The sequence below is a fragment of the Falco cherrug genome, chromosome W (genome assembly GCF_023634085.1).
Source record: "Falco cherrug isolate bFalChe1 chromosome W, bFalChe1.pri, whole genome shotgun sequence".
Lineage (NCBI taxonomy): Eukaryota > Metazoa > Chordata > Aves > Falconiformes > Falconidae > Falco > Falco cherrug.
The window spans coordinates 2639942-2665147 of NC_073719.1; the positions used below are offsets into that span (position 1 = coordinate 2639942).

A 25206-nucleotide genomic window follows, 5' to 3' on the forward strand; every position below is an offset into this window, starting at 1 on the left:
GCTTGCTGACAGCAATGGTGGGATCCATCTCCAGACTTTCTGACATTTTGTCACAGATGATATCCACGAGTTGCTCAAATGTCTGCTTGACATTAATGTTGTCCTTGGCACTTGTTTCAAAAAATTCAAAACCTAAGAAAATAAACACCACATTTATGTTTGATGCATATTCCAACATCTCCAATAAATATACAAACTTCTCTTGGGCAAGGAAGAGTGGAGAGATACACAGAAAGGAAATATGTGAGAGCACGCATATAAAAGAGTGATATTGCAAGAGCAGTTAAAATTGTAACACGGAGTAACTACATTAATGTTATTTACTTTATACCAAGCCAGATGAAATGAGGACTCACTCATCCAAATACATTCCCTTAAACAAATTCTACTTTAAAACAGTTTCATCTAAAAATTGGCACCAGTTTGAGAGCGCTATTTTAGAAATGCCCTATATATCCAGCCATTATGAAGGAATAATCTACTGCTCCATCTCTAACTATTACATTCCTCAGAGCATTATTCAGCTGGAAACAGTCACTTCCATTGTGAAATTAACCTGGTGCCAAAATAGACAACTGTGTTTGGAAATAACCAGGAAAAAACCCAAGCAAGACAAGGAAAGATTTCTGCAATTTGTCATCTATTTAAGATAGAGGTAAATCTGTGAGAACAAAGGGGCCCCCAACCCCTCAACTCAAACTAATAAACAAATACACAAATTCACATATTTTTCTTCCTTAATTAATTTATATAGAAGGACTTTTTATCTATCCATTCCGAATGACTACCCCAAAGGCAAAACTTAGAACTGTCCTTAACCCAGAAGGGACACTGGAAGCCTTTATGGAGAAGAGCCAGCTTTCCTAAGCTCTCTTCTCTGCCCTCATTTGTCCCACATCTTATCTCCCATGTCTGCCTCCTCCATCTGGGCCAGGTTTCCAGCTTGCTGGTCTACAGTCCAGCAGGCTTATGCCAGTGCTGGGTTTTCTTATGTTCTTACTTCCTTTGCAATTCCTTTGTCTTTTTCATTTGTTTGTTTTCTAAGCCTTTTCTGCCATGCTCCATCTTTTTCCCACAGTTACCACATTGCTCGGTCACCTGAGGGTTCATTGGTAATTTAAAACTTTCTCCTACTTCTGTTTTTCCACTGCCTAAAGGTTCAGTATTAAAACAGTTTATAAAACATCTAAGCCACTGGTAATTTTACAGAAGTGGCTTAAACTTTGCAGAACTATTTTGATTCTTTCTGATTAACTCTGAATAGCAATGTGCAACTACCACTGCATTTAATTATGAGGAAAATTCCAGTAAGAAAATGTCAGTCACTTGAAACTCTTGGCAGAAGGGGAAAAAAAAGTGCTTTTTTGCCTTTTTTTTTTTTTTAATGTTATGTATGTTTTCTAGTGAATGGGCTAATCTTCTGTTCCCAAAGGCCACTTGAAATTTAAATGCAACTACTTTGATAACATTAGTACTATATAGTCAATATGCCATCTAAACAAGATGTACTGTGCACATTTAGTCCTATAACTGCTTACCATGTAGCTTTTGCATGTTTGTGTACTAGCCTAGACTTACAGAAGATAATTATATTTAGCTTGGCATGATATGCAGTGCTCCATGCAGAAGACTGTTCAGATCTCTTAGGGAGTGCTTGGGGGAAGGAAGATCCTCCACATTTTCAGTGCTCTGTATTGAAACCCAGCTGCAACCCTGTAGCACAGCAACACAGTCAGATCCTTCCACAACTGTTAGTGTCTGCTCCACAGGAAGCAGAAGGAAAGCTGTTGTCCCAAAAAAGGAACAAGCAGGACCAAAGGGCAGAAGGGTTGAGGGACAGTGAGGGGATGCCTGAGAACTGGAACACCAAAGCTTTGGAGAAGATTACAGAAAGAAGAATGAAACTTAAGGACATTTCTGAGGGGAGCAGTTTTTACAGATAAGAAAATGGAATAACTGACACATGAGATGATCATGAAATGGCAGATATGACAGGTAGGTAAGAGATCTGGACAGAGAAAAGCAGAAAGTGAAAGGAAAAGAGTCACAAAGAAGAGAGGAGACTGATGTCAAGAAATACTGTAACATGGACAGGATCAATAAAACAGGTCCACTACCACGGTGAGGATGTTCTGCATAAGAACACTGTGAAAAACTAAGAGGCACCCATTTTCCAAGTAAAATAGGGACTTACAGAGTGTTCAAGCACAAATATATTTATTCAAATAAAATAAAAAATAAAAAGTACAGCTGTAGTCAAATTTATGGAATTTCAGTTACGATTCTGTTATAAGAAGGAAATTGTCACAGTAGTGGCATAGCTGGGCATCAGTCTATGCCTGTATACACATTTCATTAACTTATTCATTAATTCCCTGGAAGATCCAGGACCTCCCCAGCTAGATTCTGCGTAGATGAGACAATGCACTGATTTGAGACAATGCACTGACCTGTGAGAAGGTGACTGAACTCTCAGCTGCCTCCACAACAAAGTATTTGCCTTATTCTTTACAGGAACTGTACAAATAGGAATTTTGGACAGTCCTGGAGATTCCCCAAGCAGTCTCTGCTGTGCACAGGCCAGCTGATAGACACTATTTATCTGCTTAAATGTGCTAATAAACATCCTGAGTAGAAAACATGGCCATGCCAGCAGGCTCCTCCCAAGCAGTTCCTACTGTAGAATGGATTCAACTGCACACAGGTAAGACATTTGCAAGGATCCTTTCAACAGAGGCTCCTGTTGCCATCCAGACAGCAAATGACTGTCCTGTCCAAGGGATTCAATTTCCCACATATGGTGAGGTGGTGCATTTCCCCATCCCCCTCCTCTGGGCTGCTCTATGATCTCAGGAATTCCCATTAGGCCTTGGTCTTTGTGTAATGAGTTGGGTGGTTAAGCATGCCTTGACCACACCAGGGACTCTTGTATGTCTAAGGTAGGGAGCAGTACTGACCATACCAGGAATTCCTGTTGCCTGGCCAAGGTAGGGAATGAGAGTGGGAATAATCAGTCATCCCCTGACAGTCTTGAAATGTTCCTTACCTGAATCGTAGCCTGAGTGGAACAGTACCATTGTTACTGGAATTTTGAAAATTCCAGTAATTATGGACCCAGATTGTGTCCAGGATGGAAATTTACTGATCACTAAAGCCAATCATCTTGCAACTCTATAAACAGTGGTCCTAAGTGAGGCCCTTTGGGCTCTCGTGGACTGCAGCAGGCTGCAACCAGCATTGCCCTCTTAGCGGACACCTCTCAGAGCTCATAAACTCTCAAATTTGCAAAGTGCAGAGGACTGTCACCAAAAGCTGACGATGGGGCCTGGGCCGAATCCCTCCACTCCTTGAGACTCAACCCTTGCCCATTGAGAAATGCCAAGACATTTGAAGTGAGTATTTCACTGAACTCAAGGGGAAATTTTAACAGGTACACCTTTATACATTTATATACATATATCTTTATACATTTATACATATATATATCTCTATATGTGTGTGTATATCTGTGTGCGTGCATGTGTAAGTTGATTTAGATACCCCATAGCAAGTATAGTATGAATGTTGCTGTCTTGGATCTGTAATTAAGTTGTTGTGATTGTAGTAAATCCTATTGACAGAGGTTGTAAATGTTAAATTAGTCAATGATTAAGCGCTGCTAAAATCTTGTGATCCACCTTAAAACTGTGAATAAACCTTAGACTGCTGCTAGATCAAAAGCCATGTAAAAATTCTATCGGTGGTGAATGGGTACTTTTATAACATCATATTAAGATCACCTTTTGCTGATATTTTGGACAATGGTTCTTTAGGCGATCCTAACTGATATACTGTTGACTAAGTCTGAGACTAAGATTGGACATAGCTGCACCTAAGCTCCATCAGGAGTTTAGAAAGCAAGGGGATTTACTCTGAAACTTGTGACTCAACAGGAGGGTCTGCCTTACCCTTTTGTGTCTTCAGTCTCTGTGCAAATCATTCTAGCTCAATTCTAACTTGATTTTCCTTTGTATGTTTCATCCATGTAGTAAGTAATAGAATGAACCTTGCAATTGAACTTTGCTAGGTCGCACTTCTACAAATTCATATTAGAACTATTTTGCTAATACCTTTGATGGTGATACTTTAAGCAACCTAAACAACTCATTCACAACACCATGTGAATGTTACCTTATGCAAAAGATCCCAATAAATTAGAGTGGTGGTGTTTCTATTTTTTTGTTTGTTTAACAGAAACTCTGTCTGTGGAAGAGTTTCAAAGAGATAAGGAGAATTTTTCCTAGCAGAATGTATCTGGAATCATAGAATCATTTAGGTTGGAAATGACCTTTAAGATCATTGAGTCCAACTGTAAACTTAACACCGCCAAGTCCGCCACTAAACCATGTCCCTAAGCGCCACCTCTACACATCTTTTAAATACCTTCAGGGACAGTGACTCAATCATGTCCCTGGGCAGCCTGTTCCAATGCTTGATAGCTCCTTCAGTTAAGAAATATTTCCTAATATCCAACCTAAACCTTCCCTGGTGCAACTTGAGGCCATGTCCTCTCATAATATCACTTGCTATTTGGTAAAAGAGACCAACACCCACCTTGATATAACCTCCTTTCAGGTAGCTGTAGAGAGTGACAAAGTCTCCCCTCAGCCTCCTCCTCTCCAGGCTAAACAACCCCAGTTCCCTCAGCCGCTCCTCATAAGACTTGCGCTCTAGACCCTTCACCAGCTTTGTTGCTCTTCTATGGATACGCAATAAATAGTTCAGAAAAAATGGAATGATGCAAAACCTCCTGAATTCTGTCTGATTTCCATTTTGTTATGGAATATCATGCAGACCTTTTTTCCCAATGACCTTGCTTCTCCTCCTGACTCATCTTGCAAATTTTTTACTAATAGTGCTTAGACACCCTAAGGTTCTAAAATGCCCGTGTACGACAGCCTCAGATATATGCTTTTGTGGTGGGTTGACCTTGACTGGATGCCAGGTGCCCGTCAAAGCTGCTCTATCACTCCCCTACTCAGCTGGACAGGGGAGAGAAAATATGGTGAAAGGCTTGTGGGTTGAGATAAGGACAGGGAATCACTCAGCAATTACCATCACAGGCAAAACAGACTTGACTTGGGGAAATTAGTTTATTACCATTCACATCAGAAGAAAAACCACCTTCCCCCCACCCCTCCCTTCTTCCCGGGCTCAACTTCACTCCAGATTTTCTCTACCTCCTCCCCCCGAATGGTGCAGGGGGATGGGGAATGGGGGCTGCGGTCAGTTCATCACACGTTGTTTCTGCCTCTCATTCCTCCTCACACTCTTCCCCTGCTCCAGCGTAGGGTCCCTCTCATGGGAGACAGTTCTCCATGGACTTCTCCAACATGAGTCCTTCCCACGGGCTGCAGTTCTTCACACACTGCTCCAGCGTGGGTCCTTTCCATGGGGTGCAGTCCTTCAGGAACAGACAGCATGCTCCAGTCTAGGTCCCCCACGGGGTCACAAGTCCTGCCAGCAAATCTGCTCCAGTGTGGGCTCCATTCTCTCCACAGGTCCATAGGTCCTGCCTGGAGCTTGCTCCAGCATGAGCTCTCAATGGGGTCACAGCCTCCTTTGGGCGCATCCACCTGCTCTGGCGTGGGGCCCTCCATGGGCTGCAGGTGGATATGTGCTCCACCAATGACCTCCATGGGCTTAGGGGACAGCCTGCCTCACCACGGTCTCCACTGTGGGCTGCAGGGGAATGTCTGCTCTGGCACCTGGAGCACCTCCTCCCCCTCCTTCTTCACTGACCTTGGTGTCTGCCGAGTTGTTGCTCTCACATCGTCTCACTAGCCTCTTCTGACTGTTGCTGGTGTTTCACAGCAGGTTTTTTCCCCTTCTTAAATATATTATCACAGAGGCGCTACCACTGTCACTGATTGGCTCGGCCTTGGCCAGCAGCAGGTCCGTCTTGGAGCTGGCTGGCGCTGGCTCTATCGGACATGGAGGAAGCTTCTGGCATGTTCTCACAGAAGCCACCTCTGCAGCCCCCCCCCCCCCCCGCTACCAAAACCTTTCCATGCAAACCCAATGCAGCTTTTTAATACTTTCTGAATGTTTTTTTCCACTGTGTTATTAACTTAGAGGAAAGATTCTCCATGTGTGTGAGCCTGAAGTGAGGCAACTCCCTGGTGATGCTGAGGGAAGCAGAGCTAAAAGAACACCATGTTCCCATCACCTGTGATGATCTGTACTTCACATGTGGATGAGACCAGACAGAGCATATTACTGCAAAGATATGACAAAGCCTGAGAGGCAAGTGGGTAGGTGAGGCAGAACAGAGATGAAACTGAAAAAATACAAAATATCCATGTGCTGACTGATCATATGAACAGTGTGTGGAAGATGCATGCGGATATTTTCATTTAAATCCCTTTTTTGTCTTTCATTCATTTTTCCCTTTGCTGTCCTTACACTGTCTCTTTTCCTTATCTAGCTTCTTCCCTCTATTATTGACTCAAAGAAAGCTTGCAAGCTCCCAGCAGCCCTGGCAGAGCACTAGAGCAGCAAGAGCCAGTCAGGACACTGGCATGGTGCTGTTGCTCACCTGGTGAGCTATAGTGCACACAGAGCAGTTTAGGTAATCTCCGTGAAACACATAAGCAGCCTGAATTACTGACTTTGTCTCCTCTCTGTCTCACACTTTTACTGGCTCTGAAGAAGCTCCTTCATCAATGCTTGTTAACATTTGTTTATGCCTGCTTTCCAAAAATAAGGAAGAAAAAAAAAACATAAAGGAGAGCCATATGCAAAGGGAAGAACATTCTGCACCCTCTTATCTTCCTGAGAAAATGTGACATTAAAAGAACACACTAGCTAATGCATTTTATTCACAGTTCCACAGCCAATACAGACAAAAGCTATCTTAACGTTTCACCAGCTGATCAGGAAGACCTTCTGGTTTCAGAGTGTTCCCATGCAAACACAATAGAACAAAACCTTCCCATGCAAACACAATAGAATATGCCAGTGTGAATTTTTTAATTTTGCCTTTTCTTCAGGGTTCATTTCAAAGAATGTAGGTTTGAAAAACTGCGTTTTGAACATTTTTTCACATAGTAATTCATTCCATCACAGAAAGTAAAAAGCCTACATGTTATCTTTGACAGTCTTCTTTCATAATAGTCCAATACTCTTTCGGAGATTTATTGATGTAACTTTACAGTACTTTGAACCTTTACTGGAAAATGCAGCACTTTTTAAGATGAGAAAATAGCTTTTCTTTAGTTAACATTCAGTAAGTGCTCTTTTCTGACAAGGTATATGTACAAGGAGAATGAGTCTTGCATTGATCATTGAAAATAATGGAGTATTGAAATTCTGCATTAATCTGCCCCTCTGGTGTCTATGCATTCTAAAAATTCTACCATGTTGCAGATTGCCTGCCTACCATACAACTAGAATGTGAAAGATTTACAGAGTGTATTGGTATTGACATATACCAGGGCAGTGAGACTGAACAAGAATTGCTGTATCCAGCTTACTGCAAATATCTGCTTTGCCTTTTCATGTCTTCAGTCTTCCTGAGACTGAAGTTCTTTATAAGGACAATGTTATGTGTTTTGGATTAATCAAATGCCTTGGTTATTTGAATGGTCATATATGTAAGGAACAGCAAAATCTCTTTTTTAAATGACCTGTGTGTTGGCTTTTGTGGAGAATTGTGAGAATCAAAATCTCTAGAAGTCATTAGTGGAAATGTATGTCTAAAAGAAAATATAATAGCAATGAGCTATAATCCAAGCTCCTATTGATGTGGGATTAGGTGGGGATACATTTGACTGATTTTCAATCAGTTGTATTTTTGTACTACAGAGTCTTTTGCAAAACATAAGCCTTTGGAATCATTATTAAGGACAAGTTCTCTTGCTTAAAAAATTCGTTATAACTAGAAGATGAGACATGAGAAAATCAGACAAAAAAGTCTAAGAATAAAATAAGTGACTTTGGTAATGAGAAGTATTTGACTGCACAGATTCATAGTTCACAGAATGAAAAATCACATCTAGCTGCAATAAAATGAAGCGTTTTACAGTCTTAAATAAAGAAATTCTGGTAAGGCTCTTGAGCAAAAGTCTTCAAAACAAAGCTGAATGAGTTCCCTTTATATTGATGTGACGATATTTCTTCAGGTTGTATCTCCTTATTTATCATTTTCTTTTTTTTTTCATTTCACCTTTGCAGAATACGCAATTAATTCCTTCAGTGAAACTTAATTTTTTACTGTATATTTTGTTTTTTAAACATCTTCAATATCCTACTGACATAAGGGGAACCAATTGACCCTCAAATCATAATTTCTCAAAGCTAAGCTCTTTTAGAGTCCTTAAAATTGACTAACATCCTCTGACATTTGAATTACTAGTATTTGCAAAGTTGCTATTATGACAAATATAGTTTTGATTAAAAAATAGTAATAATCCTATCTTGCTTAACCATGAATTCCAGAACTCAGCATGGTTCCAAAAGTACATTTCTGCCGAAATAAATGCATGGTTCCCTTTTTTTAGAGCAATTATATCTTTAGTAAAATATAAATGTAAAGAGAAGTCTGACCTCCTCTTTAGTCACAGTACCTTATGATAACCTACTCAAATTAATATAATTTTTTAAACAGATTTAAAATAGCACAGTATCCATTTCTTGAAGGAAAGATCTGGACAGACTCATCTACAGCACAAAATGCCTGGGGCTTGCTTCAGCTTCTTTTTGACCATTCTGATGAAGTGAAACAACCCTAAAGGCAGTGTGATCTGTCCCTTTAAAATTCCTCTGCCTAGCACTGCAGACCCATCACAAATGGCTTAAAGGTTAAACTACAGCAGGCTGCTTTGACTCATGCCAGGCAGGGCTGGGCCTGTGAGCATTGGCATTGGATCCAGGGCTACAAAGATAGTCTGTAGCAGTTTTTGCCCATGTCCATCCCTCTGGTCTTGCACTAAGCAAAGCCAGGTGGGGAGATTTGATCCATTGTTTGTTTTTCACTAGAAATGGTTGTCAGACTACATTGTGGTCTTTTTTGTGCATGAAGCATTTTAAAGACAGGGATCCGAATGTGTAGAGATAATGGCTGTGGTATAAGAAGGGGTCATTAGTGAATTTAACACCCACACAGACCAGCTTCCAAAACACTTAGGTGACAGATTTTTGAAGCTATTTCATCTTTTCTTACAGACATCTAGGGCTCTGATACACAAGATTCCCTTCCAGGGTACCTTCTCCTAAATGTGTAGTTAAGCAAGCTAGTTCTATACCAGTGCAGTTTTCCTAAGCACCCTGTATTGCCCAAGTAGAGAGAGATATAGATTCTGTACATTCTCTTTCTCTCTCCATTATCATATGGAGAAAGAAGAGATATTCATATCCTACCAAGCACTTGAGTCAGAGGTTAAAGCCAGGCATAGTTACAAGTCCAAGGCAAAATATAAGTGCTTAGAGTAAGCTTACTGCACCCTGTGTTACTTTCAAGGGTAGTTAGAAGGTGGTAGCCAGCAGCATCACTCCTAGCTGAGCCTGGAGCCAGGACATGGATCTTTCCTTCCTACAGAGCAGGTCTGAATATCAGTTGAGTGGTGGCAGTCAGCAGCTGAGAGGTTCTACAGGCGTGCTCCTAAGTTGCTCATTAGTTGCATCGCATTCAAATTACAGAAAAGAGCTTTGTAGGGTGAGCTGTTTCACTACCAGCACTCAAGGTCCCATGGTGTTTCAAAGACTCAAATGCTCCAATTCAGCTGTAGTCAAGGTCAGAGCTTGTATAATTTAAATGGAAGGTAAATTAAAGTTCAAACTTGGCCCCTGTCAGTGGCTTAATGTACAATGTAAATATCATCCTGGTAGATGAAAGAGCTATAGTTGAATGTGCTGGAGAGAAACAACAGAAGGAAGATAGAATGACTTTGAAGTTTTGCTGATAAATTTAAATCCTAATATTAGGATAAATCATAATTTTAAAAGGTGAGATATAAGAAATTAATAAGCTGTTAATTTTGTTTCAAAGCTCTGGGTTTAGGTTATAAGATTTGCATTAAAATGTGAAAATTCTTTTTTTAATTGTGTGGGAGAAAGTGTCATTGCTTCTTTCTAAAAATATAGGAAGAATGTTGATAGCAAGGGAAAATGCTAAAAGACTGTATTATTTTAACAAGTAAAAGTAAAACCTGTGTTGATATTATTCCTATAATAATAAATACTGACAGATAATCCCTAGTTTATTTGAAATCCAAAATTAAACAGAATCATGTTACCCTAAATGTCAAAATAACTGTTGTCTTTTTTACCTTGTTGAAATTCTGTTTGAAATTTATTTAAGGGGAATTTGCTTTGTTTTGACTTCTCCCTCTCTCTGTCTCTCTTTTAAGGTCAACTCAAATCAAAACATACTCCTGGGATAATGCCCAGGTTATTTTGGTTGGTAACAAATGTGACATGGAGGATGAACGGGTAATCTTCACTGAGAGAGGCAAACATCTAGCAGAGCAACTTGGTAAGAAAAGAAATTACAAAAGCTTTATGATTGCTTGTAAGAATGTGCAAAGTAACGTCATTAATTGCTACAGTACTTGTAATGAAATGTTTGTGAAACACTCACTGTAAAGAAATAGTCATACACCATTTCCCTTTTGTTTCTGCAGGCTGAGGTCTGAACTGTCCTTGTTGATATCACTAAAACTGTAAAATCATTAGAATGGACATGTGTCCAGGGATGACCTTATGCAGAGCTGTGACATGTCTGTCATCTAAAAGTGTCCACAAGACCAGTGCTGGCTCAGAGGCTGGCTTAGGCTAAAGACATATCTGATACAACATTCCTTATGCTGCTTCTTAGATAGGAAGTACATTATGGCCTTTTCAATTAGCAGCAAGATTAGTCATGAGTATGTATATATACGTACAATATGTTTAAGTAGTTATAGACATAGGCAGATACGTCCTAGACAGGGAAAAATTAAAAAAACCCAACAAATCAACAAAAAAAAACACTCTAGGAGAAGGAGAGGAGAGCAGAGACTGAAGAAACAGTTTACTCTGTGAACTAGACCTTTATGCAAGTTGAGAACATTTGGGTTGTGATTTCCAATACCAATAATCCAAAACAGAAAGACACCAATATCCAACTCCTACTGCTATCAGTTCACATACTGCATATTTACACAGGTGTAAATAATATGAATGTCTGTTTCATCAAGTCTCCCTCTAGGAGCCAAATGTCCACACAGAAAATTATGGCGCTGTGAACATCTCTGTTTCTCTGTTTCTGCCCAGCAGTGATATCCTTTCATACCATGAAATGTTTTTGAGGTGATACTGACCAAATTGTAATGGAAAAGCTCCAGAGCACAATAGTAATACTACTCATCCTGGTTTTTTCTCCAGATTTGTTGATATCTGGAAAGCATGCTCAGCAGGTGTGCAAATCAAACCCTGGCATCATTGGAGGTCAATTTCTGTGCTGTACTGGGCATGGGGTTGTTATTATTATTTTTAAAACTGATTGTGGTAAAGGTTCTGTCTGGCTTCTGGTGAACGTGTGTAGCTAAGATCTCCTTGTCACTATTCTTATACAGGTGTTTAGGGGAAAGGGTATTATAAGAATGACTACATCAGAAACAGAAGGAGATGCTGACATTTCACCACCTGTGCTGGATCTAATCCCATGCTGGTGGCTTTTAATTTATGTATTTTCATAGCTCGTTGACTTCATTTATTTAAAAATAATTTTTCTAGTTGTACAATTGTTTGTCCTGGCAAATAATTTCATCAGAACAACATATCTTCCTATTGCATCTGTCTAAATAAGCATTACATTTGTATAAAAGCACGCCTCAAAAGTATCCATTAAAAATAACCAAAAATTAGTCCTTGAAAGGTGACAGAAAAGTTTTAACAGGTTATGTCCAAAAAAATTGTCAAAATTTCTGAAGAACTGAGTTTTTAAAACTGTTTGCAACAAAACCAAAATGGTTTCCATTGCATCTGCTTTAACAGGGGATATTTTTCTTTGCAGAAATACTTGTCACATTATATATATCTTTATATAATCTGTTCTTCCCTCTGTGAGTATTTCTAATATTTATTCATTTTAATAGAAGCTAGGGAAGTGTATTCAATGGAGAAATGAATGAAAAAATTGTAACTGTATACTTTTACCCCAAATTTAGACCAGGCACTAAAATACCTGGCACTCTGTAAATTTGCAAAGTAGAGTCTGAAGATTTTTTTTTAAGTCACATAACTAATCTGAATTTCTGTTCCTTGAACTATTTTCCTATAGAAAGATTAATGCAATGAGTTGACAAGCAAACCCCAAGGTCATGAATTCAGAAGGACAAGAAGGAAATTTGCATGTTGTACAGTCAAGAATCCTCAGGTGTAATAAACAATGCTTGCAAAAAACCAAACAAAGAGTAATGAGACAGATATAAAACCTCATGTTTCAGGCTTTAAAGCAAGCTCTAACTCCTGGGTCTTAGAATTTGGTCTTTATGGAAGCAGATTATCCTCTATTCCCATCTTTATCTACTCTGGGTTTTTCCTTTCTCAGATATACATCCTGTGGCTATCTCAAAGGCAGATTATTGTATTAGATAAATTGTGGCTCTGATCCAGTATGTTAATTACTGTAATCAGATTGCACACAGTGTCCTGGTTTCAGCTGGGATAGAGTTAATTTTCTTTACAGTAGCTGGTACAATGGTGTGGTTTGGATTTAGTATGAGAATAATGTTGATAACACACTGATGGTTTTAGTTGTTGCTGGGTAATGTTTATACTAAGTCAAGGACTTTTCAGTTTCTCAGGCCTTGTTAGTGAAAAGGCTGGAGGGGCACAAGAAATTGGGAGACACAGCCAGGTCAGATGACCTGAACCAGCCAAAGAGGTATTCTATACCATGGGACGTCATGCTCAGTATATAAACTGGGGGAGTTGGCTGAGGCCTTGAGATCGTTGCTTGGGGACTGGCTGGGCATCAGTCAGCGGGTGATGAGCAGTTGTACTGTGCATCACTTGTGTTTTTTTCATTTTGGATTTTTATTCCTCTTTCCCTCTCTCTCCTTTTCATTATAATTGTTGTTGTTATTATTATATCTCATTTTATTTCAATTATTTAATTGTTCTTATCTCAACCCATGGGTTTTACCTTTTTCCTGATTCTCTTCCCCATCCCACAAGGGGAGTAGGGGGAGTGAGTGAGCGGCTATGTGGTACTTAGTTGCTGGCTGGAGTTAAACCATGACACACATAAATGTTTATAAGTTTTCTGTACAGCTGCAATCATTTAAATCTGCTCAGAGACGGTGGGAGGTGATGTCAGGAAAAGCAGGAGTTTCCCTGAATTGTAGTAAGTTCTCTAGCCATGTTGGCCAGTTTGAAGGGCATGGGTTGTGTCAAACACTTGGGACTGTTTTTACTTTCTCTGCCAGTGAGCTGATAACATCTTTTGTGGACAACTTTTAAAAACAGCAATATAGATTTTTGTGTCCAGTAAGACATTTTAAGACTGTAGGTCCTTTGAATGCCATGGTCTGTAATGTTGGTTACAACCACAATTACAATTGAGTACAACACATGTGAGTGCTGTACAAAGAACACATTGTGAAACACTGTTCTCAAATGTGGTTTTATTTTTAGCCCTGGTTTATTTGAAGTCACTGATAAAATGAATACATGTACAAAAGTTCAAAAAGAACATTGGGCATTTAGCCATCTGGGAATCATGGTGTCCTGTTGAGAACATCGTTATTGGAAAATTGTGGCTGCTGACCTCTGAAAAATGTGGCCTTCAATTTTATTAAGGAGGTGTAATCAATCATTCATATACATTTCAGTGCTGGTTCATTTCTCAAGTGTAACCCCAAACAAGTGGTTTAGATCAACCAGCAATAGGTCTCATTACCTGCTAAAGTCTGGATAAACTAGTCAAGTATCCTGTGGTAGCTCTGAGTAGTTCTCCTCATAACACTAATGGGAGTTCACAAAAGAGAGAAGGTATGATTAATAAAACCAGATCTGACCTTGAGGGGAAATTAACACGTTTATGAAGACAGAAATTGTCTCATTTCCATTTTACGTTTTTTAAAGTTTATTTTTAATGACATAGAGCATAACAATGGTGATATGACCACAGATCATAGCTGCAAGCAGCATAAGACCTTACCTACAGTAATGTCCAGAAGTAGGTGCCTTGGGAAAGGTTTAAAAGGGCAAACATATAGTGATACTTTCCCAGACTGTAGCAAATTATGTTTGCAGGCAGCATTTTTATATTCAATTGGCCTTTCATGATTTTTTTTCCATGGGCTTGTCCAACGTTGTCTTTGAAATCATATAAAATCTTACCATCCACAACATCTTTTAAATATACAGTTTGAGTTATCTGCTTCTGCTTGTCCACTTGCTAGTTTTATTTGATGTTTCTTAACTGTTATATTCTGAAAAGCAGTGAATAAGTGTTTCCTCTTACCTGTTCTGTATCACTGTTGGTTTTAAAGACCTCTATCATATCCCTCCTTTTTCTCCAGGCTGAAATTCCTAGACTATGTCATCATTCCAGACACAGAGACCATCTCACACCTTAGCCATTCCTTGTCACCCTATTCAGTACTTTCTGTAAGTGGTACATCTTTTCTTGAGAAATTAGTTCATGGTTGTTTAACATTTTAGCATCATTAAAAGAGTAATGTTATAATGAGATGAAAACAGGCAGGATCAAATAAATTCAGCTGAGTCATTTAACTACCTCACAGAGATATCACACCAAGAAAATATAGAAATGGGACAAATCAGCCAGTAGAGAGAACAAATTAACTTAATGGTAATTGATGTGGGGATCACAGCAATCACATTTAAACAGGTTTATTCACTAATCACTAAAAAAAAAAAAAGGGTGTAGAGCATAATGCCTAGGCTATTTTGTCACTTCGTGAATGTTTACTCTGAGCACTACATGCATTGGCTATCAAGTGAAACCCCAATACAGTCAGCACTTACATGCTTTAAAGCATTTAATAAAAAAGGCTTGGAACTTCTTTCAAGGAAAATGCATACACACTTGCTGGCTGCATTACTCACAGTTTTTCTAACATTCATCTCATGCATCTCAGCTGAGATCAAAGCTTCATATGTTCATAAAAGTTTGGTGTCACTTGTCAGAATAGAAATAAAAAGAATGACTCACAGATGGCATTAATTTCTTGGTTTCTTTTAATTTGTGGTTTGCATGGTATATTGTGACCTACATTCTGGCAAAGACTTAGCAGGCAGAGGTGTGCACAGAGCTTTGAATAGACACTGAGTAACTGCACATGCAAATGGATGGTTGCATATGTAGTTTGACATATAGTTTCCCCATTTATTTATGCCATTTGGCTGTGCCTGCAAATTAGCTACATAATTTTATATATTTTCTTGCCTTTGTTTGTTCATGTGCTTCTGTACAGCTTCTATTTGCTATGTGTATGCAACAAATTATTTAAACACTAATTAGGTTTTAATTGCAAGTTCTGTCATTGCAGGGTATATTATATCTTTAAGACCTGGGCCCCCTAAGGTTGCTGCAGAAGTACAGTCCTGCCATAGGTTCAAACTATACCTGTTGTGCTCATGCTGTACCAGGTACTAGGTGTATCTGCCCCAAATGTCTGTCCATCTTTGCTGTAAGGTTCTGCTTGTCCTATCTCACCTTTTTGGCTCAGATTGGTTAAGGCTCTGGGAAATAGAGCTTTTGTATCATAGAAACATTGGTTGGAAGGGACCTTTGGTGATCATCTAGTGCGATGTCCTGCTAAAATCTGCCTCTGACTATATTCTGTCAAGCAGTTTTCAGGGCAGTGCCCTTCCCATCAGATTTTCTGTGCTTACTCTGCCACTCAGGGCCACCCATGGCTGGCAGCACCCAGAACTTCTGAGCATGTCTTAGGGTGCACTCACCTGCTTTGCAAATGTATCCTGGCACACTGTTTCTCCCAGAGGCCACCAATCAATGTCAGAAAACAAAACAAAGTGGGCTCTTTCTGAGTGAACTCTCACATTCCTTTCTGCAAAGACAGGCAGAAGCCAGCCCTTATGCTGAATTCAGAGCACCAGCAAAGGTCTGTGAATGCTGCCCCAGCATCAGCAGTGCCCAGGGCTTCAGTGTGTCTCCACAGCTTGTCACTCACAGAGGTGGATATTTTATCCCTTAGATTTTAACATATACCTTATTTTGCATATTTTGGGTCTTTTTTCCCCTCTCTACATTCTTTCTCTTCTGACCTCTTTTTTGATATTTCTTCCTTAATCTCTTTATTTTCAGCTTTTTCTTTCTTTCCTTCTCTTGATTCCCAGTGCTTCAAAAATACGTTCCACAAAAAAATGAGAAGAAAATTTCTCACTTCAAATACCTATTTTGTTTTCATTTTGTTCTTGGCTCAGGCATATATATACATAATGGTTGTGCTAGGGCAGGGGTCCTCAAACTACGTCCCGCGGGCCGGATACGGCCCCCCAGGGTCCTCAATCCGGCCCCCGGTATTTACAGAACGCCTCCAACCCCCCTTCCCCCCCTGCCGGGGGTTGGGGGGGAAAACCAAGCAGCCGCAGATGACTGCCTGCCACTTCATCCGCGCACTGGCCCCCTGGTTAAAAAGTTTGAGGACCCCTGTGCTAGGGAGATGCCAGAGACCCAATTCAGGGGTGACTAGATTTATTCAAATTAAACGCATTTAGCAAGCCCAAAAGCAGAGCGTTTGTCAGTTCCATGTGCTTATACAGGGTGTAATTTGGCATCTAGCACTTCTGTGCAATCTGACCAAGCCTTCAAGACCAGGCCTGCTATTGAGATGGGACAGGAACATTACTGGTTTCTGAATCCTGCCAGGGCTGGGGCACAAGACAGCAGTTCTGCAGCATCAGGACTGGGGTGAACCTTCACATGCCTTCAGGTATGAGCTTTGTGAGTATTAGGTATATCTGTACATTGAGCATCTGTGAGTACACTGGGGGTATTAGGCATCTGTGAGTTTAGGCAGCAACTGAAGAGGCATATTTAGGGCTGTAATTTTGGCATCTAAATTGGGAATCAAGTGGGACTTGGCACCTCAGCACACAGCTTGCTAGAACAGCAAGTTCTGTTTTGCCTTTGTAGCTGGCTGGATGCCATGGTGCAGAAGGCAGGGTCACCAGCAGCTTCAAGAGCATGGACATATGGGTACATCTAACTTTGCATTAAAAAATGAAAATAATTAGGTTGTGCGGAAACATGCCTGTTCATAGTTCCACCCTTCATCATTTTTTTAGTTCTTCTTAAAGAGCAAAGGTTAGTGCCAGAGGAAGGAGACAAACAACACTCACAAACATCTTCTGTTTAGTTACAACACACACAGGGTATCGGTAGATCAATTAAAGGCTCCTGTCCTCAAGATGGTTTTTTTACAGGAGGAAAATGCCAATGGGCCATTGATTTCATGCACTTGGAACTGGGTTACAGGAAAGTTACTTAATGACAATGAGAAGCAAGGAATTGTTTTCGCTCACTAAATGTCTCATATAAACAAACAAAAAATTCTTTCCCAGGTGTGGCGTATGAAGGCACAGACTCCGGTTGTGGTGCAACCAGAGACACTTTATTGTGCAAAGAAGGTCATATTTATATCTCTGAGCCCGGATGCAAATTCCAGCTGTATGTTCCACCAGGCTCAGGGCAGAAGCCATTCATGCAGTTACATAGTTATATATGGTTATAAACATGCAAACATCTTTTGGCTAAATAACCATGTTTTTCTTTCTTACTTTCCTTCATAAGACCCAGCTGTTTTCTTACTTCCCTCAGTAATGATCAGACATTCTCCATCCTCCTCTCCCACAGCCAGGAATCTAATTTATTCCCCAAATGCACTCTTTCAAAAGATATCTGGAAGCCACAAGCAAAATCAGTACAACTGGCATTTATATGGAAACCTTCTGTTGTGTAAGACTGGAAAAGGTGGTGTTTGCTAGTGTGTTACCAGTAACTGCCTCTCATGTCTGTCTGTTCCATCACAGCTGAGAGTCTCCCTTTACCTTTTTTTTTAATTTTTAATTTGGCAGTCCTGAAGGACGGATAAATATCTTAGCCTTTCTGTTAACAATGTTTACATTAGCTCTATCCAGAATAGTGATAAAGCACTACTTTTTGCTGAGATAATAATAGCAAAATCCTATTTGAGGGTTTAATGTTTTAATACTTTTCTTAATGTAGTATAGTCTTTGGGCTTGTTTGGACACCACAGGTCTCATCCAGCTGATTTACAAAGCACAGCATGGTGTAACCAGATCTGCTACCATAGCTGCAGTTGAAGGATGTACTTTCATAGTGGTTTAGCCACAGTAGGCAGCTAAGCATCACACAGCCACTCGCTCACTCCCCCCACAATGGGATGGGGGAGGGATTCAGAAGGGTAAAAGTGAGAAAACTCAAGGGTTGAGATAAACACAGATTAATAAAGCAAAGGAAAATAAAATAAAAGCAAAATAAGCAAAATAAGGAATTCATTCACTACTTCCCATGGGCAGACAGGTATTCATCCATCTCCAGGAAAGCAGGGCTCCATCACATATAACTGTTACTTGGGAAGACAAATGCTATCACTCTGAATGTCCTCCCCTTCCTTCTTCTTCCTCCACCTTTTATTGCTGAGCATGACATCATACGGTATGGAATATCCTTTTGGTCAGCTGGGGTCAGCTGTTCTGGCTGTGTCCCCTCCCAGCTTATTGTGCATCCCCATCCTACTCACTGGTGAGGTGTTGTGAGAAGTGGAAAAGGCCTTGACTCTGTGCAAGCACTGCTCAGCAATAACTAAAACAACCCTGTGTTATCAACAGTTTCCAGCACAAATCCAAAACATAGTCTCATACAAGCTACTATGAATAAATTTAACTCTACCTCAGCCAAAACCAGTACAGTATTGAAGAAGAGCAATGGTCACCAGCTACTTTCAGCCCAGTTTCTTAGGAGAGATGACCTTTGCAATCATGCCATGTGTGCCTCTCTCTCTCTTTGAGAGGGGTAGAGCTCTCAAAAATATTAACAGTTCTGAGAAAGTGGACAACTGAGCAGAGGAGAAACGTCTTGCAGTTGCCTTGACAGCCTACAACGTGAATGCAAACCCTATTAGATGCTATTCACAGCAGGGAAGAAGATGAGTGCCTGTCAGTGCCCCCTCAGAACTGACCATGAGATGCAAATCCAAGAAAATCATTAGCTCCTTTGCTTTATATACTATGATATTGTTAAATTATTAATTCCAGTGGCTTCCTAGACTTTGCCTTTTGTACACCGCTGTGTTACAAAGGTAGAAACTTCCTGAAGCCACTTCTTTCTCTGACATTGCAGTCTCCTACTATTTCTCAAAATACTGGATTCAACAAGGCACTGGCAAGAGCAGCACTAAGGATCACAGTTCAAGCTTTGTCATCAAGGAAGGATAGCTCTTGTAGGAACACACCCTTAAGGACATCTGTTAACCATAACATCAGGGGTGGTAGATAAAATTGTCTTGGTTGTGAACAAACACTCTGAAACCACATCAATTGCCATTAAGTTAATTTGTTCTCTCTACTGGCTGATTTGTCCCATTTCTATATTTTCTTGGTGTGATATCTCTGTGATATCTCTGTACAGAAAACTTATAAACATTTATGTGTGTCATGGTTTAACTCCAGCCAGCAACTAAGTACCACATAGCCGCTCACTCACTCCCCCTACTCCCCTTGTGGGATGGGGAAGAGAATCAGGAAAAAGGTAAAACCCATGGGTTGAGATAAGAACAATTAAATAATTGAAATAAAATGAGATATAATAATAACAACAACAATTATAATGAAAAGGAGAGAGAGGGAAAGAGGAATAAAAATCCAAAATGAAAAAAACACAAGTGATGCACAGTACAACTGCTCATCACCCGCTGACTGATGCCCAGCCAGTCCCCAAGCAACGATCTCAAGGCCTCAGCCAACTCCCCCAGTTTATATACTGAGCATGACGTCCCATGGTATAGAATACCTCTTTGGCTGGTTCAGGTCATCTGACCTGGCTGTGTCTCCCAGTTTCTTGTGCCCCTCCAGCCTTTTCACTAACAAGGCCTGAGAAACTGAAAAGTCCTTGACTTAGTATAAACATTACCCAGCAACAACTAAAACCATCAGTGTGTTATCAACATTATTCTCATACTAAATCCAAACCACACCATTGTACCAGCTACTGTAAAGAAAATTAACTCTATCCCAGCTGAAACCAGGACACTGTGTGCAATCTGATTACAGTAATTAACATACTGGATCAGAGCCACAATTTATCTAATACAATAATCTGCCTTTGAGATAGCCACAGGATGTATATCTGAGAAAGGAAAAACCCAGAGTAGATAAAGATGGGAATAGAGGATAATCTGCTTCCATAAAGACCAAATTCTAAGACCCAGGAGTTAGAGCTTGCTTTAAAGCCTGAAACATGAGGTTTTATATCTGTCTCATTACTCTTTGTTTGGTTTTTTGCAAGCATTGTTTATTACACCTGAGGATTCTTGACTGTACAACATGCAAATTTCCTTCTTGTCCTTCTGAATTCATGACCTTGGGGTTTGCTTGTCAACTCATTGCATTAATCTTTCTATAGGAAAATAGTTCAAGGAACAGAAATTCAGATTAGTTATGTGACTTAAAAAAAAATCTTCAGACTCTACTTTGCAAATTTACAGAGTGCCAGGTATTTTAGTGCCTGGTCTAAATTTGGGGTAAAAGTATACAGTTACAATTTTTTCATTCATTTCTCCATTGAATACACTTCCCTAGCTTCTATTAAAATGAATAAATATTAGAAATACTCACAGAGGGAAGAACAGATTATATAAAGATATATATAATGTGACAAGTATTTCTGCAAAGAAAAATATCCCCTGTTAAAGCAGATGCAATGGAAACCATTTTGGTTTTGTTGCAAACAGTTTTAAAAACTCAGTTCTTCAGAAATTTTGACAATTTTTTTGGACATAACCTGTTAAAACTTTTCTGTCACCTTTCAAGGACTAATTTTTGGTTATTTTTAATGGATACTTTTGAGGCGTGCTTTTATACAAATGTAATGCTTATTTAGACAGATGCAATAGGAAGATATGTTGTTCTGATGAAATTATTTGCCAGGACAAACAATTGTACAACTAGAAAAATTATTTTTAAATAAATGAAGTCAACGAGCTATGAAAATACATAAATTAAAAGCCACCAGCATGGGATTAGATCCAGCACAGGTGGTGAAATGTCAGCATCTCCTTCTGTTTCTGATGTAGTCATTCTTATAATACCCTTTCCCCTAAACACCTGTATAAGAATAGTGACAAGGAGATCTTAGCTACACACGTTCACCAGAAGCCAGACAGAACCTTTACCACAATCAGTTTTAAAAATAATAATAACAACCCCATGCCCAGTACAGCACAGAAATTGACCTCCAATGATGCCAGGGTTTGATTTGCACACCTGCTGAGCATGCTTTCCAGATATCAACAAATCTGGAGAAAAAACCAGGATGAGTAGTATTACTATTGTGCTCTGGAGCTTTTCCATTACAATTTGGTCAGTATCACCTCAAAAACATTTCATGGTATGAAAGGATATCACTGCTGGGCAGAAACAGAGAAACAGAGATGTTCACAGCGCCATAATTTTCTGTGTGGACATTTGGCTCCTAGAGGGAGACTTGATGAAACAGACATTCATATTATTTACACCTGTGTAAATATGCAGTATGTGAACTGATAGCAGTAGGAGTTGGATATTGGTGTCTTTCTGTTTTGGATTATTGGTATTGGAAATCACAACCCAAATGTTCTCAACTTGCATAAAGGTCTAGTTCACAGAGTAAACTGTTTCTTCAGTCTCTGCTCTCCTCTCCTTCTCCTAGAGTGTTTTTTTTTGTTGATTTGTTGGGTTTTTTTAATTTTTCCCTGTCTAGGACGTATCTGCCTATGTCTATAACTACTTAAACATATTGTACGTATATATACATACTCATGACTAATCTTGCTGCTAATTGAAAAGGCCATAATGTACTTCCTATCTAAGAAGCAGCATAAGGAATGTTGTATCAGATATGTCTTTAGCCTAAGCCAGCCTCTGAGCCAGCACTGGTCTTGTGGACACTTTTAGATGACAGACATGTCACAGCTCTGCATAAGGTCATCCCTGGACACATGTCCATTCTAATGATTTTACAGTTTTAGTGATATCAACAAGGACAGTTCAGACCTCAGCCTGCAGAAACAAAAGGGAAATGGTGTATGACTATTTCTTTACAGTGAGTGTTTCACAAACATTTCATTACAAGTACTGTAGCAATTAATGACGTTACTTTGCACATTCTTACAAGCAATCATAAAGCTTTTGTAATTTCTTTTCTTACCAAGTTGCTCTGCTAGATGTTTGCCTCTCTCAGTGAAGATTACCCGTTCATCCTCCATGTCACATTTGTTACCAACCAAAATAACCTGGGCATTATCCCAGGAGTATGTTTTGATTTGAGTTGACCTTAAAAGAGAGACAGAGAGAGGGAGAAGTCAAAACAAAGCAAATTCCCCTTAAATAAATTTCAAACAGAATTTCAACAAGGTAAAAAAGACAACAGTTATTTTGACATTTAGGGTAACATGATTCTGTTTAATTTTGGATTTCAAATAAACTAGGGATTATCTGTCAGTATTTATTATTATAGGAATAATATCAACACAGGTTTTACTTTTACTTGTTAAAATAATACAGTCTTTTAGCATTTTCCCTTGCTATCAACATTCTTCCTATATTTTTAGAAAGAAGCAATGACACTTTCTCCCACACAATTAAAAAAAGAATTTTCACATTTTAATGCAAATCTTATAACCTAAACCCAGAGCTTTGAAACAAAATTAACAGCTTATTAATTTCTTATATCTCACCTTTTAAAATTATGATTTATCCTAATATTAGGATTTAAATTTATCAGCAAAACTTCAAAGTCATTCTATCTTCCTTCTGTTGTTTCTCTCCAGCACATTCGACTATAGCTCTTTCATCTACCAGGATGATATTTACATTGTACATTAAGCCACTGACAGGGGCCAAGTTTGAACTTTAATTTACCTTCCATTTAAATTATACAAGCTCTGACCTTGACTACAGCTGAATTGGAGCATTTGAGTCTTTGAAACACCATGGGACCTTGAGTGCTGGTAGTGAAACAGCTCACCCTACAAAGCTCTTTTCTGTAATTTGAATGCGATGCAACTAATGAGCAACTTAGGAGCACGCCTGTAGAACCTCTCAGCTGCTGACTGCCACCACTCAACTGATATTCAGACCTGCTCTGTAGGAAGGAAAGATCCATGTCCTGGCTCCAGGCTCAGCTAGGAGTGATGCTGCTGGCTACCACCTTCTAACTACCCTTGAAAGTAACACAGGGTGCAGTAAGCTTACTCTAAGCACTTATATTTTGCCTTGGACTTGTAACTATGCCTGGCTTTAACCTCTGACTCAAGTGCTTGGTAGGATATGAATATCTCTTCTTTCTCCATATGATAATGGAGAGAGAAAGAGAATGTACAGAATCTATATCTCTCTCTACTTGGGCAATACAGGGTGCTTAGGAAAACTGCACTGGTATAGAACTAGCTTGCTTAACTACACATTTAGGAGAAGGTACCCTGGAAGGGAATCTTGTGTATCAGAGCCCTAGATGTCTGTAAGAAAAGATGAAATAGCTTCAAAAATCTGTCACCTAAGTGTTTTGGAAGCTGGTCTGTGTGGGTGTTAAATTCACTAATGACCCCTTCTTATACCACAGCCATTATCTCTACACATTCGGATCCCTGTCTTTAAAATGCTTCATGCACAAAAAAGACCACAATGTAGTCTGACAACCATTTCTAGTGAAAAACAAACAATGGATCAAATCTCCCCACCTGGCTTTGCTTAGTGCAAGACCAGAGGGATGGACATGGGCAAAAACTGCTACAGACTATCTTTGTAGCCCTGGATCCAATGCCAATGCTCACAGGCCCAGCCCTGCCTGGCATGAGTCAAAGCAGCCTGCTGTAGTTTAACCTTTAAGCCATTTGTGATGGGTCTGCAGTGCTAGGCAGAGGAATTTTAAAGGGACAGATCACACTGCCTTTAGGGTTGTTTCACTTCATCAGAATGGTCAAAAAGAAGCTGAAGCAAGCCCCAGGCATTTTGTGCTGTAGATGAGTCTGTCCAGATCTTTCCTTCAAGAAATGGATACTGTGCTATTTTAAATCTGTTTAAAAAATTATATTAATTTGAGTAGGTTATCATAAGGTACTGTGACTAAAGAGGAGGTCAGACTTCTCTTTACATTTATATTTTACTAAAGATATAATTGCTCTAAAAAAAGGGAACCATGCATTTATTTCGGCAGAAATGTACTTTTGGAACCATGCTGAGTTCTGGAATTCATGGTTAAGCAAGATAGGATTATTACTATTTTTTAATCAAAACTATATTTGTCATAATAGCAACTTTGCAAATACTAGTAATTCAAATGTCAGAGGATGTTAGTCAATTTTAAGGACTCTAAAAGAGCTTAGCTTTGAGAAATTATGATTTGAGGGTCAATTGGTTCCCCTTATGTCAGTAGGATATTGAAGATGTTTAAAAAACAAAATATACAGTAAAAAATTAAGTTTCACTGAAGGAATTAATTGCGTATTCTGCAAAGGTGAAATGAAAAAAAAAAGAAAATGATAAATAAGGAGATACAACCTGAAGAAATATCGTCACATCAATATAAAGGGAACTCATTCAGCTTTGTTTTGAAGACTTTTGCTCAAGAGCCTTACCAGAATTTCTTTATTTAAGACTGTAAAACGCTTCATTTTATTGCAGCTAGATGTGATTTTTCATTCTGTGAACTATGAATCTGTGCAGTCAAATACTTCTCATTACCAAAGTCACTTATTTTATTCTTAGACTTTTTTGTCTGATTTTCTCATGTCTCATCTTCTAGTTATAACGAATTTTTTAAGCAAGAGAACTTGTCCTTAATAATGATTCCAAAGGCTTATGTTTTGCAAAAGACTCTGTAGTACAAAAATACAACTGATTGAAAATCAGTCAAATGTATCCCCACCTAATCCCACATCAATAGGAGCTTGGATTATAGCTCATTGCTAT

General features: G+C 39.3%; 1 protein-coding gene across 1 annotated transcript in view; it reads left to right on the forward strand.

The window, feature by feature from the left end:
• LOC129734611 (ras-related protein Rab-3C-like) overlaps positions 1-25206 on the forward strand; it is a 156207-nt gene that overhangs the window by 123178 nt on the left and 7823 nt on the right. Inside the window, exon 7 of the mRNA XM_055698243.1 lies at positions 10389-10513. Within this exon, the coding sequence (XP_055554218.1) occupies positions 10389-10513 (125 nt within the window). The remainder of the gene's footprint in view (positions 1-10388; positions 10514-25206) is intronic.